At 41.4% G+C, this 19,588-nt stretch overlaps 1 protein-coding gene and 1 long non-coding RNA gene across 4 annotated transcripts in view; one reads left to right on the forward strand and one right to left on the reverse strand.

The window, feature by feature from the left end:
- Positions 1–14,497, reverse strand: part of LOC147583254 (uncharacterized) — a 30,041-nt gene extending 15,544 nt beyond the window's left edge. The window contains exon 1 of the long non-coding RNA XR_015246909.1: positions 14,299–14,497. This is a non-coding gene — a long non-coding RNA (uncharacterized LOC147583254). The remainder of the gene's footprint in view (positions 1–14,298) is intronic.
- Positions 1–19,588, forward strand: part of ASNS (asparagine synthetase (glutamine-hydrolyzing)) — a 53,112-nt gene that overhangs the window by 21,518 nt on the left and 12,006 nt on the right. The window contains exons 1-5 of one of the 3 annotated variants that reach the window (XM_086695644.1): positions 7,368–7,797; positions 8,955–9,061; positions 12,377–12,451; positions 14,236–14,333; positions 17,544–17,815. In XM_086695644.1, the coding sequence (XP_086551770.1) occupies positions 17,567–17,815 (249 nt within the window). In that variant the 5' untranslated portion in view covers positions 7,368–7,797; positions 8,955–9,061; positions 12,377–12,451; positions 14,236–14,333; positions 17,544–17,566. Of the gene's footprint in view, positions 1–7,367; positions 7,798–8,308; positions 9,062–12,376; positions 12,452–14,235; positions 14,334–17,543; positions 17,816–19,588 lie in introns of those variants that run through there. The other 2 variants (XM_086695654.1, XM_025929526.2) reach the window with 2 other exon arrangements.

The raw sequence follows: 19,588 nt of genomic DNA on the forward strand, positions 1-19,588 counted from the left end.
TTTAAATCTAGAGTTATTTTTTTCTGTCCGTCTCACAGATGTAGCTTTAATAGTTTCCTCCCTTTACCGTCCCTTCCTGCCATCCACTCCCTTTTGTCTCAGCCTCTTGTGGAATCTTCCTGGTAGCAGCAAGCACTTTCAGAAATGTCCAGTCTGCATTCATTTGCCAGACACACAGACATGGAGGTGGGCAGGGAATGACTTGGGGGAAGATGAAAGGAAGGTTGAGGAAGCCGAGTGCTGCCTGCAGTACCCTTGCTGCCTCTGTACCCCTCTCTTCTCCATATCTCGCAGCACTCTGATGAACTGAAGAAACACACGTCCCCACTGCCCACCTCCCATCAAGACACAATGGGACATTGGACTGTGCTTTGGGACCCTTTTGAATGGAACTGGATGAAGAGAATCCAAGAGGTGCCACAGGGATTATTTTTCCTCCCCTCATGGCTCCCAAGTTTGCTCCTACCTTTTGTTTGCTCCAAGACCTCAAGCAGATGTTTCTTCCTAAAATTGAAATGAATGAAAATCCACAGGAAAGTGTGATTTACGTGGGTAAATGCATTGTTCAAACTTTATTGGAACCCCAGTAATGCAAATTATAGAAAGAATGTCCCCAGAACCATACCATGTTATCCAGATAATTGTCTTTTTGTAAAAAGTGCAATTTCTACTGTATTCATCTCCTTTGTCTACTCTGAGATATTTTAATATGGCCAAAATGCTTCTCAACTCTGGATCATCTGAATCACTATTGGGGTTTTTAAAAGGTGTTGACCTACAAAATTGGAATCTGTGTTGGTTAAAGTAATCTCCAGGTCAACATTCTGATGTTGAAGACAACAGCAGTTTCTGCCTCTTTTTATTATTTATTTTTTTAATTAGTTTATTTTTGAGAGGCAGAGAGAGACAGAGCATGGGTGGGGGAGGGGTAGAGAGAGGGAGACACAGAATCGGAAGCAGGCTCCACTCTGAGCTGTCAGCACAGAGCCTGATGCGGGGCGGGAACTCACAAACATGAGATCATGACCTGAGCTGAAGTCAGACATTCAACCAACTGAGCCACCCAGGTGCCCCGGCATCTTTTTAAAAAATTAATTTTTTGGTTAAATTCACATAAAATTCACCGTTTTAAAGTGTACAGTTCAGTGCTGCTTAGCACTTTCACAATGTTGTGCAACTGATGTAATTTACAAAGCATTTTGAATAACATCTGATATGTAAAACTAGAAAGTTACATTTCTAACAGATACAATTAAAGGCTGAGAAAGTTATTTCAAACTAGTTTTTTTCAAACTTTCTCATGATTTCAGTTATTTCCACTCCCAGTCTAGTGAGGTAGAATTATAGAAATATCTGGGGATAGTTGAAGTGTCCTGTTCATCTTTTCACGGCTGGAAGAGTGGGCAAGGCTGCCCAGGGCTCTGCCACTCTTCTTTTCTGTGATCTACAATATGAATATCAAGGTAGATCCAATAGTAACAATGGCTGACATATTTTGAACTTTTATTGTGTTCCAGCTACTTTGCCGGTTCCCTAATCCTCTCAATATTTCTAAACCTCCTAACGAACCTACAAAGTTCATACTTTTTTCCCATTTGGCAGGTGAAAGAAAGAACTCGCTCAAGGTCACACAGCTTGAAGGTGTTGTAGCTGGAATTCTATATTGTTTCTGTAGGATTGCATTATCCAGATGCTCTCTTCCACGGCACAGCATGAGAGCTTGTGAAAGCAACATTAGGTGGAGAGGCTGGTTCAAACATTAAATAAAAACAGTTCTGAGTTTCTGAACCTAAGATATGTAAGCAGGGAAGCCAAAATGGAGGAAGAAGAAATGGGGCAGAAGACTAAGTATAAGGTAGGGGCTGTGCTTGAATCTTTGCTCGTTCACCTCATGGACTCCTCTCTCTTTGGCAGAAAGGATTCACTAGAAGCAAGTTACAACATGTACCTGTGTGACCAATGGGAAGAGGCCATAACAGGCTTTCACCATCACTAGGTGACAGCCTTTAAGGATAAGGTCAAGCTAAAGAGAGTTGTCAAGTGTATTAAGGAGGCCAATGACAGCAATGCCAGTGGGAAAGTCTTTAAAACATTCTTTCATGCAGTGGTTAGTCTCTAGAATATCTTCCTGGATGTTCCAAAGCCATCTTAATCATTCAATCAGCAAGTATTTATTGAGTGCTGTCTATGTGCCAGGCATTGTGCTTAGCTCTGGACTGGACTGTGTCAAAAGGAGTGGAGCTTTGAGAAGGTAGAGGGAGAAATGACAATTTTTAGGGAAATGGCTATTCTGTAGGAGGAAGAGAGCAATTTGCTGTATGACATATCTCTGGAGGCTGAGCAAGTGGAAGAACCATGGTGTCTGGAGGGGGTGCATCAGAAGGGCACCTGCTGAATCACCTGCATGTGTCTGGGCACAGGTGGGAGGGAAGGTGGGAGAACAGTTGCGTGAATAGTTTTGAATGGTGTCTTGCCAAGTTGGAGCATGTGTTAGAATGGAAGATTGGAGATTAATTGGTTAAATAGTCCATGAAGATGGAGACCCTCTTTCATGATCAGGTACTTTGCTCCAAATTTGGGTAGTTGTAGGGTGAGTGGGGGTGGGTGCAGGGAGACACCTTACTTTGAATGTGGTAGGGAGCACACCTGAAGTAGAAACAATGTTAATTACAGAGGAATTTAGGATCGGGAATGGTCCTGCTGCCTGGCTTCTCCTTACCTTGGAGGCAGACATCAAGAGTAGGGTCAAGTTAAAGTTACCGAGTGTATTAATTTCCTAAGGGCTGATAAAATGTATTACCATATACTGGATGCCTTAAAATAACAGAAATTTATTCTCTCGTGGTTCTGGAGACCAGAAATCTGATGTCAGCATGTTGGCAGGACCGAACTGCCTCCAAGTCTCTAGGGGAGAATCCTTTCTTGCCTCTTCCATCTTCTAGTGGCTCCGGGTGTTCCTTGGTTTGTAGCTGTATAACTGTCATCTCAGTCTCCATTTTCACATGGCCTTGTCCTCTGTTTTTCCCCCTCTGTGTCTTTTATAAGAAGGCTTGTCATTGGATTTAAGGCCCACATGGATAATCTAGGATGATCATGTGTCAAGATCCTTAACTTATGTACATCTGCAAAGGCCCTTTTCCCAGATAAGGTCACATTCACAGGTTCTGGGATTTAAGGAGATATTTAGGGTGCCACCATTCAACCCACTACAGCAAGTCTTTTGCATACTATGTTCAGAGACACAAATGGACAGAGGTGACCTCATAGGTAAGCCTATATTTTAGGGTGTTGTTTTCTTGCCCCAATTACCCCCTTTCCACATAAGTAGAAACCTATGTGTTCCCACCAGATGTCTTGGATCATGGCCAGATGCCATGGGAAGGTGCATTTTGGCCTGATGGCTGGGATAGGCTCAGTCTGGAGCATTTCCTGAGAGTGGGGCTTCCCTGGTAGTCCAGCATCCAAGCCACAGTGTCTTCCTGGATACTTAGCAGTAGGTAAAAAGTTACTTGGAAAAGGTGGCCTAAAAGGTCCTCATGAACAGCAACTACTATTGTCATTTGATCTGCCACAATTGGTCTGGATAGTCTCAGTGTAGTTGTTATTAGGTGTTAGTTTCTTAATGGTCCTGCTTCCCAGCCACAATAGCAACTTCAATTGCTAATAATTTTTGTTGTCACCTTTCTGGGCTGTAGATGTAGTAGCGAATACCGTTTGTACCTGCATCATTGTGGGAAACACTGGTCTCCACTAGGGTGTTAAAGACCTTGCTTTGTAGCATTGGGTTGGGTCCTTTCACGGTGGCCACAATTGGAGTAGGAGTGTAATGGGTCTTCAGCTGCTGCAATGCTGTGTTCATGGCTGGAATCCAGCAAACTCTTCCCTATTGGGTGGGCATGGTTTAGAGTTGTAAGGGCTGAATGTGGTGGAAGAATTGAGCATATCTGACAAGCCTCAGGGACTATCGGATGACTCTTTACTGGGTACCTTTCATTAAGAGATGTGAGTTCTGGCTCAGCTTCATCCTGGAGAGATGCTTGTAATATTTTACTAAATGTGCAAACCAAACATAAGACGAATGTCGTAGAGTGATACTATGTAATGCAACAACAGGGGCACAGTATGGTGTGCTTCCTTTTCTGCTCTAGTTTTCTCCATAGCAGTTATTTACCCTTCTCTGGGTATCACACTTAGGTATCTTGTTGATTTCCCCTGTGACTGTAAGCTCCATGTCCCGATATCGTAGATTCTCCATACATATTGTTATTTAATGAAGAAATGAAACCATGCTTTTCTGCCCTGACAACCTCAGTATGCATAACTTCACAGGAAGGAAAAGGGATAAATCTGGTTTCTAGTCCCAAGCCCAACTTTCGGCAGCTGAAAACCCTATTCACCTCTGCCTGTTGTGTTTAAGAAAAAGGAGACCAGTGGTCTGGGGTGCAATGCAGTAGGAGATGTGTTTGGAGAAGAATGGATGTTTTTGTCAAGCTTCAGGACTTGCTGTATGACTGTTTTTGGGGGGTCTTTTATTCCAGGGCTGCTAATTCCTAGCCTCATAAACATCTTGACTGGATAGGGCTTAGCTTGGTAAGGCACAGGAGAATTCTGTTTGGGGAGGACCTTTGCTTACTTAATGCTTATTATGTTAAGGGACCTGGGATAGGTCATCTTACATTCACTATTTTATTTAGCACTTTAAAATTATACATTCCTGGGGCGCCTGGGTGGCTCAGTCGGTTAAGCGTCCGACTTCGGCTCAGGTCATGATCTCACAGTCTGTGAGTTCGAGCCCCGCGTTGGGATCTGTGCTGACAGCTCAGAGCCTGGAGCCCATTTCAGATTCTGTGTCTCCCTCTCTCTCTGCCCCTCCCCTTTTCATGCTCTGTCTCTCTCTGTCTCAAAAATAAATAAACGTTAAAAAAAATTATATATTCCTTTCCCATAAACATACCCTGTTCATCTATTTCTTCTATTCCTATACTTCCTTAGCCTACAACTAAGCCTCTAATCCATTAGCCCCTTTTAATCTTTTAATAAATTAAGTAACTTCTAACTTGACTTCTTTCCATTCTAATTTAAAGCGTTCAAACTCTACTCTTGAAGTTAGACTAGGTTATACTGCAGTTACAAATGATCACCTAATATCAGACCCTTGTAACCAGAAAACTACAGACTGATCATGGGTGGGCTGTAGTCCCTCTCATGTTTCATTCTGGGTTGGTGGAGCTGCCTGCCTCCAGAGCACTGCCAGACTCATGGCAGAGGGCAAGGAGGACATGGTGAACCATAACCATGGCTCCTAAAGTTTCTGTTCACAAGAGACACCTGTCACTTCTCATATATCACTGGCGATAGCAAGTCACATGGCTAAACCGGATGTCAGCGGGCTAGAGATGGTATAATTCTCCCCCTGGCGAGGAGCGCTGAATATTTTTGAACAATAACAGAGTTTACTGAAAGTGCTGTCTCTGCTGAGGCACACTTGGTGCACGTTCCCATGTCAGCTTACCTGTGTTCTACACATGCTCTGCCAAACCCAGAGCCTGGATCCATTCCCCTCCACGTCTGGACCCTAAATCTTGGATTGTCCCATGTGGTTGGAGAATACGCGCTCCCTCATTGCCCCAGTCACGTTCATGTCCTCCTGTATTGGATCTCCACGTTGCCCAACCATCTCTTGTTTTTTCCCCTTATCAACTTTTGTTGACGTCTGTCTGGTATTTCAAAGTTCACCCTCACAGCATCCCAAGGGTTTCAGTACCACAGTCAATATACCTTCTACTTCTTAGAGAAAAAGGAGGCCTGTAAGCACAAATTCTTCTAAAAATTGTAATCCCCCCATTCCTTTTCTTCTCTCTCTGTTTTCCTCTAAAGCACTTATCATCATTGATATACTTAGTGTGTCTTGTTTGTTTTCTCTCTGTTTCTCTTTCCTTTTCCTCTAGGCTTACCTATATCCCACTACCATTCTTTGCCCCTCTCCTGTCCTAAATTAAAAGTAATCTTTCTTCTCCAAATGCATGCATTCTGCCCATTTCCTGTGGCTGCCCTTCTCCATTTACTCTTCTTGCTCTCTTCAAATGCAATCTCTTCCTCTTCCTTGGCTTTTCCCACTTGTTCTATGTACTGTCGACTCTTGAATAATGTGGGCCTTAGGGGCTCCATCGACTGCCCTGTGTAGTCGAAAATCCGGTATAAGTTTTAACTCCACGAAAACTTACCTACTAGTAGCCAGCTGTTGACCTCACCAATAGCATAAGTATTTGATTAGCACATAGTTTGTGTGTTTTATACTGTATTCTTACAATAAAGTAAGCTTGATAAAAGAAAATGTTAATGCTCTGGTTTCTCCTCAGATCGTATAAATCTTTTCGCCTTTTACTGAAGAAAATGTTAAGGAAATCATAAGGGAGAGAAAATACATTTATGTACTGTATTGTAAAAAATTCATTTATAGTTGGATCCACACATTATAAACCAGTGCTGTTCAAGGATCAACTGTACTTTCTCTAGCTGTCTTTAGGGACACGCTGGGACCTTTCATGTCTCACTGCCATTTCTTGGAGGGGCTCTCTCTACCTGGTCTGCTTGCTGAGCAACTTCTGGAACAGACATGGAAGCTCTCACGTCGTCATGCTACGTTTGAGGCCCATGGCTCAGCCAGTTGATAACTGTTTGGTGTTGGGTATGTTACTCTATATTCTTGAGACTCTTCTTTGTCAGTCAAAAGATAAGAATAATTGTTCTTTCCCATGGTTAGCCTACAGAATAGAAAAAAATTTAAAATACATTGCATCTAGGAGGTACTCAATAAATAACTGTTAATATTATGATCTTAAATATCAGTCTCTGCTCCCATGTCATCTGCTGTGCAAGGTCAACTTTGAATAGTATTATTTATGTTCATTTCACTCTATTCTTCTTTAAAGCATTTATTATTCTGATTCTAAATTAGTGGAACTTCCCAGTAAGTTTTTCATCTTTCAGAGGAGAGACTCCCATTTTTCTTTCAGCTTTTCCAGTCTTTTCTTATTCCTTTTTATACCAGTCTTCTTGTATTTAGGACTACACAAATGGTGTGTTGAAATATAGTTCATTCCCAGTTTTATGAAGTCTGGTTCCAGAAAACACATATGCACATAACCCATGTTAATATTCCCTCTTTTGTTGCACTAAGGCTAAGTAACAGATCCTAGGTAACAAATGCAAAAGTATCTAATTTTTCTGGAATCTGGAATTTTCAGAATTTTCCATATTACTGTTGTTTTTTTTAATGTTTATTTATTTTTGAGATAGAGAGACACAGAGCATAAGTGAGGGAGGGGCAGAGAGAGGGAGACACAGAATCTGAAGCAGGCTCCAGGCTCTAAGCTGTCAGCACAAAGCCTGATGTGGGGCTTGAACCCACAAACCACGAGATCATGACCTGAGCTGAAGTCGGATGCTTAACCGACTGAGCCACCCAGGTGCCCCTCCATATTACTGTTTAACCTGCTGAGTTAAATGTAGGTACCAGGGAAATTTCGATGACATGAGAAGAAAAGTAGAGGATATAGAAGTAAAGATCAGAAGTCCTATCTCAAATTGCATTTCAACACCTGATTTTAAAAAATCATAAGAAATAGGTAGAACAGCAGAGAAATGGAATCAAAAGCTGCTGAGAAGGCCTGTGGCTAACATTTATGGGACAGAACAAGAGATCAAATGGAGGCTCCAGCTATTTTTTGTCTCACTCCGACTCCGTCCTGTGCCTTGAGAGCTCCCCCATGGTGGCATCCTAAACTCCCTGAATGGGTAAGTTCATGTACAGTGAAAAGCTCAATGGATCTGGTTACTGGGATCTAAAGGTGACACTATTGCTGATAATTCATCTGGTGTTTAGGTTAAGGGCTAACCATGTGGCCTGCTTTGGAAGCATTTTCTGTTTTGGGGGGTGGGAGGATGGGCTTATAAATTCGTTGGAATCCTAAGTCAGTGTTACCTAACATGTGAGTCATGGTCTCCTGGGTAGCTTTGGAGTTATGACAGGGGTTGGCAAATCTGAATGGTTTGATAGCATTTTCTATAGACCATAAATATGTCAAACTCATCAACAAACTTTTACAAAGGTACATTGGGTTGAATAAAATGCGACTTCATTTTATAGTGTTTTAATATCAATGAAGCTTTTTTATTATTATGTACATTTTAAAGTCAATGAATCCCAAAGGGTAGCTATCATTATGTGGCTGGTTATTTTATTACTATATATTTTTTTAATTCTAGAAAATGGATCAATCTACAAAAAAAAAAAAAAAACCATTGAGAAAAATGAATTTAGTATTTAAAAGAATTTTAAAGACTTTAACTAATGCTCTCAGGGCTGAACAAATGCAATCTTGTGTTGTCAATTATACTTTTGGGATGGGGAACCAGCCTAAACGGTTTACTTGACAGAGGAAGATTTTATTTGATTCCTCAGTGACTCAGGTCACAGAATGTTAAATGCTTCCGGGCTGCTTTTAGAGTGAGGTTTCAATAGAGGGATGGGTAAGATGTGGGAAAATAGGCCACATAATTTAGTTTTCATTTGTGTCTAATAATTAAGAGAACATATGAATCATTTTCTACTCTAGTTAAATCCATTGCGTCCTCTGTTATATCCTAGATCAATGTACTGGGCAGGGTTCTGATAGGAAGCAGATGTCACACTCCAATTGACACTAATTACAGAAGTGTGGACAGGATTCAAGAAAAGCAAGATGGTTTGGTGCCTCGGGCTAAGCCTAAAGGGGAAGAGGAAGGAGCAGTTCCTGGAATCTGAGGAGACTGTGCCATAGAGAAGGCCATGTGGCAGGAGCTGTGGGCTTTAGGAGAGGAGTTCTGTGGGGGTGCAGGAGCCTGGGGAAGAAACACCCTGAGACTTCTCCCTTCTAACCTCTGCGTCTCCCTTTGGACACTTCCATGACAAGAGGAGGGCAAGGGAGCCAGGACACAAAGTGAAGGGAGGAAGGATGGAGTGACTCTGGAGGGACAAGTGGAAGATACTCAGCACAACCAACACTATGTAACATATCAGGTATCTGTCTTTTACTACATAAATCGTGGGGGTGGGGGGTAAGGGAAATCGTCTCTGGGTTTTATATGATTACGGTTATGATTCAGCTTATGATTATGTGCAGTTGTGATGACTTAATTCAGACTGGCTAAATCCTTCAACTTATCTGAGTCTTAGTTTTACATCTGTATAATGTGGATAGAAGATCTCCTTTCCTAGGTTGTTCTCAGGTTTCAGACATTTTATGTAGATTAGGATGCAGCAAAGTCAGTTTGCTAAAGACTTTAGGGCACTGAGGAACCTTTGAACTGAGTCAGCTGTCATCTTTGCTTTTGCCTGTCAATTACTAAGTGTTCACTACATGCTCTGTGTGGAATTTATATTCTTGGCAGTTTGTAAACTAGTTGGGAATGTAACTTAGGGGGATATCGAACCTGTGTAGTCTACGAGCATTGACTGTAGTCTGTTCTTAGTATGTCTTACACATTTTACTATTTATTTATCTTGGTGCTGATGTGACCAGTAAAATAGACATTTATTTAAGAGTGGTATGAAGCCTTGATAACTTCTTGGGTGTTTTGTTTTATTTTTATCATGGTGCTATGTTTTCTCTATCAAAGGAATACTAAAAACACACTATTTGGTGGGGTGAGGTCAAGAGAGACTTTTTTGTGTGTGATTCTAAAAGGAATCTTGTAGGAAGAACAAATATTGTTAAAATGTCTATACTACCCAAAGCAATCTACACATTTAATACAATCTTATCAAAATACCAGCAGCGTTTTTCACAGAGCTAGAACAAAAAATCGTACAATTTGTATGGCACCACAAAAGACCCCAAATAGCCAAAGCAGTCTTGAAAAAGAAAAGCAAAGCTAGAGGGATCACAATTCTGGACTTCAAGTTATATTTCAAAGCTGTAATGATCAAGGCAGTATGGTACTGGCACAAAAATGGACATATAGATCAATGGAAAACAATATAAAACCCAGAAATGGACCCATAACTATATAATAAACTAATCTTAAACATAGCAGGAAAGAATATTCAGTGGGAAAAGGACAGTCTTTTAACAAATGGTGATGGGAAAACTGGATAACAACATGCAGACGAATGAACCTGGACCAGTTTCTTACACCATATACAAAAATAAATTTAAAATGTACTAAAGACCTAAATGTGAGACATGAAACCATAAAAATCCTAGACAAGAACACAAGCAGTAACTTCTTTGATATCAGCCATAGCAACTTCTTTCAAGATAGGTCTCCTGAGGCAAGGGAAACAAAAGCAAAATGAACTATTGGGACTACATCAAAATAAAAAAACTTCTGCACAACAAAGGAAACAATCAACAAAATTAAAAGCCATGCTACAGAATGGGAGAAGATATTTGCAAATGACATATTTAGTAAAGGGTTAATACGCAAAATATGTAAAGAAATTATATAATGCCACAAAACAAATAATCTGATAAAAATGGGCAGAAGACATGAACAGACAGTTCTCCAAAGAAGACATCCATATGGCTACAGACACATGAAAAGATGCTCACCATTACTTACCATCAGGGAAATGCAAATCAAAACTAGAGTGAGATAGTACCTCACACCTGTCAGAATGGCTAAAATCAACAACACAAGAAATAAAGGTGTTGGTGAGGATGTGGAAAAAATGGAACACTCGTGCACTGCACTGTTGGTTGGAATGCAAACTGGTGCAGCCACTGTGTAGAACAGTATGGAGGTTCCTCAAAATGTTAAAAACGGAACTACCTTATGATCCAGCAATACATTACTGAGTAGTTACTCAAAGAATATAAGAACATTAACTCAAAGAAACACATGCACTCCTATGTTTATAGCAGCATTGTTTACAATAGCCAAGATACGGACGCAGCCCATGTGTCCATCAACTGATGAATGGATAAGGAAGATGTTGATATATAATGGAATACTATTCAGCCATAAAAAAGTGAAATGTTGCCATCTGCACCAACACGGATGGAGTTAGAATAATGCTAAGCAAAATAAGTCAGAGAAAGACAAATACCATATGATTTAAATCATATGTGGAATTTTAAGAACACAAATGAGCAAAGAGAAGAAAATAAGACAAAACAAGAAACAGATTCTTTAAAAAATTCTTTTTAAGTTTATTTATTTTGAGAGAGACAGAGCATTAGTAGGGGAGGGGCAGAGAGAGACAGAGATGGAGAGAAAGTATCCCAAGCAGGCTCCACGTTGTCAGTGCAAAGCCCGACATGGGGCTCGATCCCACAAGCTGCAAGATCATGACCTGAGCCAAAATCAAGAGTCAGATGCTTAACTGACTGAGCCATCCAGGTGCCCCCAAACAGATTCCTAATTATAGAGAACAATTTGGTGGTTACCAGAGGGAAGGTGGATGGGAAGATAGGTGAAGTAGGTGAGGGAGATTAAGGAGTGCACTTGTCATGATGAGCACAGAGTGATATACAGTATGTTGAATCACTATATGATATACCTGAAACAAATATAACACTGTAGGTTAACTAACTGGAATTAAAATGAAAAAAAAAAAAAAGGAAAAAATTGGTTTCTGACGACGTCTTTCCCTGTATTGCATAACAAATTGAAGAACCTAGTGGTACCAGTTCAACAATGCCTTTAAAGTGGAGAGTCTCGGGGCGCCTGGGTGGCGCAGTCGGTTAAGCGTCCGACTTCAGCCAGGTCACGATCTCGCGGTCCGTGAGTTCGAGCCCCGCGTCAGGCTCTGGGCTGATGGCTCAGAGCCTGGAGCCTGTTTCCGATTCTGTGTCTCCCTCTCTCTCTGCCCCTCCCCCATTCATGCTCTGTCTCTCTCTGTCCCAAAAATAAATAAATGTTGAAAAAAAAAAATTAAAAAAAAAAAAATAAAGTGGAGAGTCTCAGGGGCCCCTGAGTGGCACCTGAGTTGGTTAAGCATCTGACTTCAGCTCAGGTCACGATCTCGCCATTCATGAGTTGAGCCCCGCATCAGGCTCTGAGCCTGGGGCCTGCTTTGGATTCTGTGTCTCCCTCTCTCTCCTCCCTTCTCCTGCTCATTGTGCTCTGTCTCTGTCTTAAAAATAAATAAACATTTAAAAAAATTCAAATGGAGAGTCTCCCCTTTCAAACTCTTAGTGCAGATAATACAAATTTTAGGGTAATGCTCCAATATAGGAACGGGGATGAAATCTGGAGAATAAAATTTATTTAATCCTGAATGCAAATCTTTCATGTTTAGCAAAAATAAGAGAGGCTATGTCAGCTCCTTGCTCTCTGTCAGTATCTCTGGTATGACCCAGCCAGCTCTTCTTGTCTATCTATCCTACAGGCAGAATTTGATCAAAAGAGGATGCCCGTGGACCCAGACAAACCTGATTTCACATCCTGGATCTATAAGTATGAGGTGAGTGAATTTGGGCAATTTACTTCTAACTGGGCCTAATGTAAAAATATACACATTGAGGGGCGCCTGGGTGGCGCGGTCGGTTAAGCGTCCGACTTCAGCCAGGTCACGATCTCGCGGTCCGTGAGTTCGAGCCCCGCGTCGGGCTCTGGGCTGATGGCTCAGAGCCTGGAGCCTGTTTCAGATTCTGTGTCTCCCTCTCTCTCTGCCCCTCCCCCGTTCATGCTCTGTCTCTCTCTGTCCCAAAAATAAATAAACGTTGAAAAAAAAAATATACACATTGAAAAGTTATTCTGAGCTTCAGCAAGACAGATTGATATTATGGGGATGGAAAAAAAATTTCCTCCTTGGGTGCTATGGCTCTAAGAACTCTCTTCACTTTAGTGCTTACCATTTCAAGGCTGGAAGGACCCCTGGTAATCTCCGCTTTCTTTTCAAAGAGGGAAACCTAAAGAGATTATAAAACATGCCCATGGTCATAGAAGTGGTTAGTGGTAAAATTCAGACTGGAACTCCATCCTTTCCTGCCTGAAAGTGAAATTGGTCAACAACAAAATGTGATGAGGAATCGAATTGAATTGAATGCAGGTTTTGAGAATCTAGCTAGTGGTATCCACTGAGCTGATAGTGAGCCTCAAAAGGTGAAGTCAACACAACCAGGAAGATGCCAATCTAGTCGAAGGAGAATATAACCACATCACAAAGTTTGATGATGATCCAACACAGAACACAAATACACCGAGCTATAGATCCAGAGATGGGAGAAATTTAATTATGTCTGAGGTAGAAGACATAATGAAATCTACCTTGTAGTTAATAAAAAGATCGTATCCTTCCAGCGCTTTCTACCTGCCCCATTATTTATTAATAGAGCAAATATTTCTGTATCCATCTTATGCACTAGATGCTCTTTTTGTAGTTACGGAGAAACTAAAGTACAGGTTTCCCTGTTATTTCAAAGTAGAGTGTTCCTAGGAAACATTTCATAAGCTGAAATGACATAAAATGAAGAAGCAGTTACCATTAATTTACATGAAAAATCTGAGTTTTCTCAGACGCAAAAAATAACCTCTGCTAGGCCTTTCTGATACCTAGGGCACATCCTGCTAATGCATGCACAAAATACAGACAAAGCGCAGATGCTCAGAGACAGTGTTCAAAGCCATGGCGCCTGGACACAGAGTGTAGTCCTGGGGAAGGAACTTGGCAGTGCCACTCGCTTGCTGCCTCCTTAAATGGCCAGCTACGAAATCAATACGGAACGCTATTTTCATTTCTCACCTTTTCCCCTAAAAGCAAACATCCTCTTCGGATTTCTTTCAGTTAGCAAAAACTAACTGAATTAGTACCACATGAGGGTCTAATGTGGGTCTTCTGTAAAAGCAAAGTGGCATAACATGAACTTTCGAAAAGCGGGGGACACCTGTGCTCCTAAAATTTTGCAGTTAAGGATCTGCAGGGAGATGTGCTGTAGGGGGGACACGGCCATCAATTTGGTGTTGATTTCCCCAAGAACAAACCAAGTGCAGAAGGCCCCCTAATTGTCAGAACAGCGGGTAAGATAACCCTCAGTGTCAGTGGGGCACCTGGCTAGACCTCTTAGGCAATCCTTCAGCAGGTGCACTAACACTTTAAGGAGCTGGAACGCAGCAATTCCTCCTCTAGTTCTCTGCTCCTCCTCCGCCCTCCCCCCTCCTTGCCTCCAAGGTCTCGCATTGTGGGCCACGCCCCTACGCGCTGGTTGGTCCTCACAAACATGATGAAACTTCCCGCACGCATTACAGGAGCTAGGCCAGTATAAAGTGAGAGGACGCCCGGCCGCCCCGCCCGCCAGCTGCAGCCCCTACCTGGCACCTTGGTCACTCCACCCGCTGGATCCCAGGTAAGCCAGGCCCTGCTGCGGGGTGCAGAGTCCTTCCAGGGTACCCTGGGCCGCTCCGGAAGGGGGAGGGGAAGGAGAAGGAGGAGGATGCGCGGCAGTCTGGCTAGCACACTGGTGGGCAGAGGCTGATCCGGGCGCCGGAGGGCTCTGCGGCTCCCACCCGTAAAGGGGGCGGGGCCTATTGTTGCGCACCTGGGAGCCAGCTGCGGGGTAAAGACCCCAGTCTGGCCCTGCAGAGGTTGGGATCAAGTGGAAGGCAGAGGGGAGGCCGGGTTGCAGCCCACGTTGGCCCTTGTAAATCTTACTGTTTTTAAAAATTACATTGCATCGAAGCCTGTGGAAAATTTTGCAGTCCGGGGGCCCTGCTGCGGACTGGCCAGAGGGTGCACGTGGCTGGGGTGCAGTCGGAGTTTCGGGACACACAATCGCTTTGTCCTGGTCTCAAGGCTGTAGGTCCAAGCCTAAGGGTCTGTACTTATCCCCTCACCACTGGTCCCACCATCTCCCTCTCCCTGCCCCACCCCCCAGCCAGACTGCAAGACTCAACAAGTGACTTAATGAGCAAATCCTGCCTAGAAGACAACTGTTCAGGGCGACAGGCGGCACGGTATGCGAAAAAGCAAATGAATGAACATGCCTTTCTCAGTGGATATCTGTCTGTTCTGTAGGGCTGGTTTCAGATTAATGTTACTATTTTGAATAAAAGGACAGTTTTCTGGGCCCTTGGCCTACATTATTTCTTCTTCCTGGGTACTTGAGTAACAATTTAACAGGACTCCTAACTCTTTTTTTTCCCCGTTGATTGGCCACGTTCCTATAAGATTACTTAGAAGTAATTTAGGTCTTGAACCTGTCCAGGAGTTGGTTGCTGATATCTTAAGGTAAAAATAAAACGAGATGGTGAAATTGAAGTGGTTGGTAAATAGCATAGAAATTAAATGCATTGGATCAGCACAAATTCAGTACACATGTAACTGTTTTGAGAACTTCAAAGGCAGACTAGTCCGAATCAAGGTCTGGGGTAAGTATAAAATACGCCAGATGTTAACTTCAGTAGAGAAAAGCAATATAAAATATCTTGTCGATAACTTTTATGCCTGATTACCTGTCAAAATACTATCTTTTAGTACATTGTGTTAAAATAGATTTAAAAACTTCCCATTTTCTCATGACTTTTTTAATGGAGCCACGAGCATATTGAAAATTACATACGTAGCTCACATTTCTTTTTCTTTTTTTTTTTTCAACGTTTATTTATTTTTTTGGGACAGAGAGAGACAGAGCATGAACGGGGGAGGGGCAGAGAGAGAGGGAGACACAGAATCGGAAACAGGCTCCAGGCTCTGAGCCATCAGCCCAGAGCCCGACGCGGGGCTCGAACTCACGGACCGCGAGATCGTGACCTGGCTGAAGTCGGACGCTTAACCGACTGCGCCACCCAGGCGCCCCTGTAGCTCACATTTCTACTGGACAGCACTGCCCTAGAAGTTTATGAGGAAATAGGGAAAATTACTGGGAGCGGTAACAGCAGTTGGAAAAAGCATTGCAAATAGGACCTTTGCAAGTGAGACTGATTCCAACAAAAATAGATAACAGTTTTAACTTGCTATTTCGTGCTGAAGAAGTGTGCTTCACTAATATGTGTTGCCTGTCTTTCCCCTCTAATTTAGTGTTTAGTGTGTGTTTCCTATAATAGGCTTAATAATGGGACTCACTAAGCAGCATTAGGAAGACTTAGGGAAATGATTCACTAATGACCACCTCTTGTGATTTTCAAAGTACTGTCTCAGCCCATTTTTCATTGGTATGGAGTCAAAGATAGATGGCTTATCAGTAGTCCTCTCACCTCAATCTAAGTGAATTTCCCCCTAAATCTCAAATATCTCATTAGAGGCTATTTGCCAGGTTCATGGAAGGGACTGCATAGGACATGTGCTACTTCATTTCCAAGTTGTTGGAGTCACTATCATTTTTTATTAATTTGATATGGTCTCATTAAAAGGCCAAACAAAGGTTTGGTTCATTTAGCTGTGCATGTCCTCAGAGGATTGCTCAAAGTGATTGATGTATCTTGAAACAACATATGTATTCTATGTATATATATATACATATATATATATATAACATATATATTTATGTTATATATATATAATATATATTTATATTATATATATTTATATATGATTTTTGTTTCAAATTAGGCATCCACTGCAGATTTGCATTTAAAAAAACCCAAATAGTTCCAAGTTATTTTGGTAAAATAGATGTTTTGAGTTGGCAGCATCTAAATAAAAAGCCTTTATTTCACAATTGAGAACATAAAATTGCAAAGTACCATTCACAGGAATTATTTGTTTGCTTCTTGGCCTGTAGGGATGGCCAGCTTGTTTTTCAGAGATGTTCTTGCTGTTTACATCCCACCTATTTTGCTTTCTTATGGACCAAAGCAGCTTTGAGACAAAAGTATTTGAGGACATTTTTGTCATTTAGGACATTTTGATGGTGAACATTATGTATCTCTGTCAACTTAAAATTTTTTTTTTTTTGTAATCGATCCAGGGTATCTAATGTCAGATAACATGCCTTTTGTCTCTGTAGAATTTCTTTTATCACATTTGAATAAATCACTTAGAGGTAAACTAGAAGTTGTGAAATGCTTGTAATAGCTATGTATCTTAACATTACACGAGCAGTATGTGTGATCTTTCTTACCTGCTATACTCTACATGCAGTTACTACAGGTAAAGAGAGGACATTTAATTGTCAGGAGTCCCGAGAGGGGACTGTAGTAGTAATCTGGGGAGTCTATTGGATTTTTGAGGGCTTCTGACATTCTGGCATGGAGAGAATGGGACAGGGACCTCTCACTAGGTTGGAGCCAGCCTGCATGTATATCTGTATCTTGGAAGTAAACCTAGAATGTGGCCTGACTACCCCGGCTCAGGTGAGCCAAGGTCCAAGGTGAGAGAGATGCAGGCATTGATGGGGTGCTAACTGCTTTAGCCGGCTGGATGTGAAGGTCATGCATCTTTTCTGAATACTTGTAAATCAACTAAATCAGTCTCAACTCCTGGGTGCCTGCCAGCCTAATGCTATAGATCAGATGGTTTAAATATCAGTCTTTGAAGTAGTTTATGCCCGTTTTTGGAATCAAGATTTAATACAGACTTGGATATGGAATATTCAACTGGTCTGCTTTTCTCTCCGTAGAGAGCCCCTAGCTCCATTGCACCATGTGTGGGATTTGGGCCCTCTTTGGCAGTGATGACTGCCTTTCTGTTCAGTGTCTGAGTGCTATGAAGATTGCACACAGGGGTCCAGATGCATTTCGCTTTGAGAATGTCAATGGATACACCAACTGCTGCTTTGGATTTCATCGGTTGGCAGTGGTTGACCAGCTATTTGGAATGCAGCCAATCCGAGTGAAGAAATATCCTTATTTGTGGCTTTGTTACAACGGTGAAATCTACAACCACAAGAAGGTAAATAAACCAGAAGATATCTGGATGTGATTAAACCTCAGGGCTAGTTGGTTGTAATAATTTTATATATTTTGTATAAAGCTTTTTACTTTTCACACAGTTTCCATGTTCATTACCTCATTTGCTCCAATTCTAAAGAGAGATAGGGCACAGATGCACAAGGAGTTCAAATGGCCTGGTCACAAAAAAAAGACAAAATGAAGATTGTAATTCTTTAACTCTTAGAATTTTTTTTCCTGTCATGAATTTGAATATTAATTAGAGCCTGTGTTTGGTACTGGGGATACAGTAGTAAGTATGAGACATAGGTCTGCACTCTGATGGAGTTTATTCCATTAAAAATAAAAAAAGACAAAAAATCCTCGTACATACGATAGATATTCTGGACAAAAAAAAAAAAATAATAATATGGGAGATCCAGTGTCAGCAAGGGTGGTCAGAGAAGGCCTCTTGAGGAACTGACACTTGAACTGAGACCTAATGGATAATGATCAACTAGTGGGGCTGGGAACAGCATTTCATGCTGGGGGAATAGCATGTGTAGAAGCCCCGAGGTAGGAAGCAGCCCTGGGATTGTCAGATGTGATCAAGGGGTAGTTAGGTGGGCAGGGCACGACCAGATCAAGCAGGACTTGGCAAGGAGTTGGAATATCATTCTAAGAGTAGGGAGACTGGAGGACTTTAGGGCAGGTATGGAATTTAATAGTTTGGAGGTAATCATACTGGTAGCTTTTATATAATGCTGCCCTTCTGACATTTATTGCTACTATGTACTGACTGCACTTAAACAGAGCCACGGACAGAAGAGTGAAAGGAGTGATTTTTTTAGCAGCATTAAAATTGGAACAGCTTTCTAATCTGGTGAAAGCTTACTCAGGATGAGAGTGGTGAGGGGGTGGAAATTCTGACCCCAGGGAGCCAAACTGGCTAAGAACCTTCCAATCTAGAATTATTTGGCTAGTGTTTCATAAATTTTTTAATGCAAAATTTCCAAGTTATTTTTTGTTTGCCACCCTCCTCCCCAACTTGTAATTTTGAAAATTTAAAACATGTAAAAAAGAACAAAAAAGAAGAACAAACCAAAAAAAAAAAAAAAAATAGAACAAACAGAACCTAGGTTATTTAATTGTTAATGTTTTGCCGTATTTGCTCTATTTCTCTCTTTCTGTATATACACCTAGGCATTTAATTTTGGGCTGAATCATTTTAGAGTATACTGCAGATATCGTGACACTTCTAAATATGCAAGCACTTATCTCTTAAAAATTAGGGCCTTCCTCTACCTAATACCAATACTATTAAACCCAAGAATCAATAAGATCATCTAATATTGAGTTCAAATTAAATTTCTGCAAGTGTCACAAAAATGTCTTTATAGCTGCTTTGTTTTGTTGAAGCCTGATAGCATTCATACTTCATACATTTAGTTGTTAGGTTCCTTGGTATTTTTTGAGTCTTGATATACATCTGTCATTCATGGGGAGGTATTTATATTCTAGCCACCATTACGACATTTTTATCTCTGGACAATAGCTTTTACCATTGTGTGTCATCTCCTCATAAGATTACTTTTAATAATAGGCTTCTCATTTGAAAAGTTTTTATGGTTATTCAGCAGACTCCTTTCAGACATTTATTAAGAGTATATAGGCATGATTTTTCTAGGTGCTTGGAGATGAAATGGTGAACACGAAAAGTAAGAATGGAATTTCAAGCTAGTGAGAGTACAGGAGGTACTTACAGGAGGTAAGACTTCTTTCTTACCAAGCCAAG

Source organism: Puma concolor, chromosome A2 (assembly GCF_028749965.1).
Source record: "Puma concolor isolate L17-30 chromosome A2, mPumCon1.1.hap2, whole genome shotgun sequence".
NCBI classification, from domain to species: domain Eukaryota; kingdom Metazoa; phylum Chordata; class Mammalia; order Carnivora; family Felidae; genus Puma; species Puma concolor.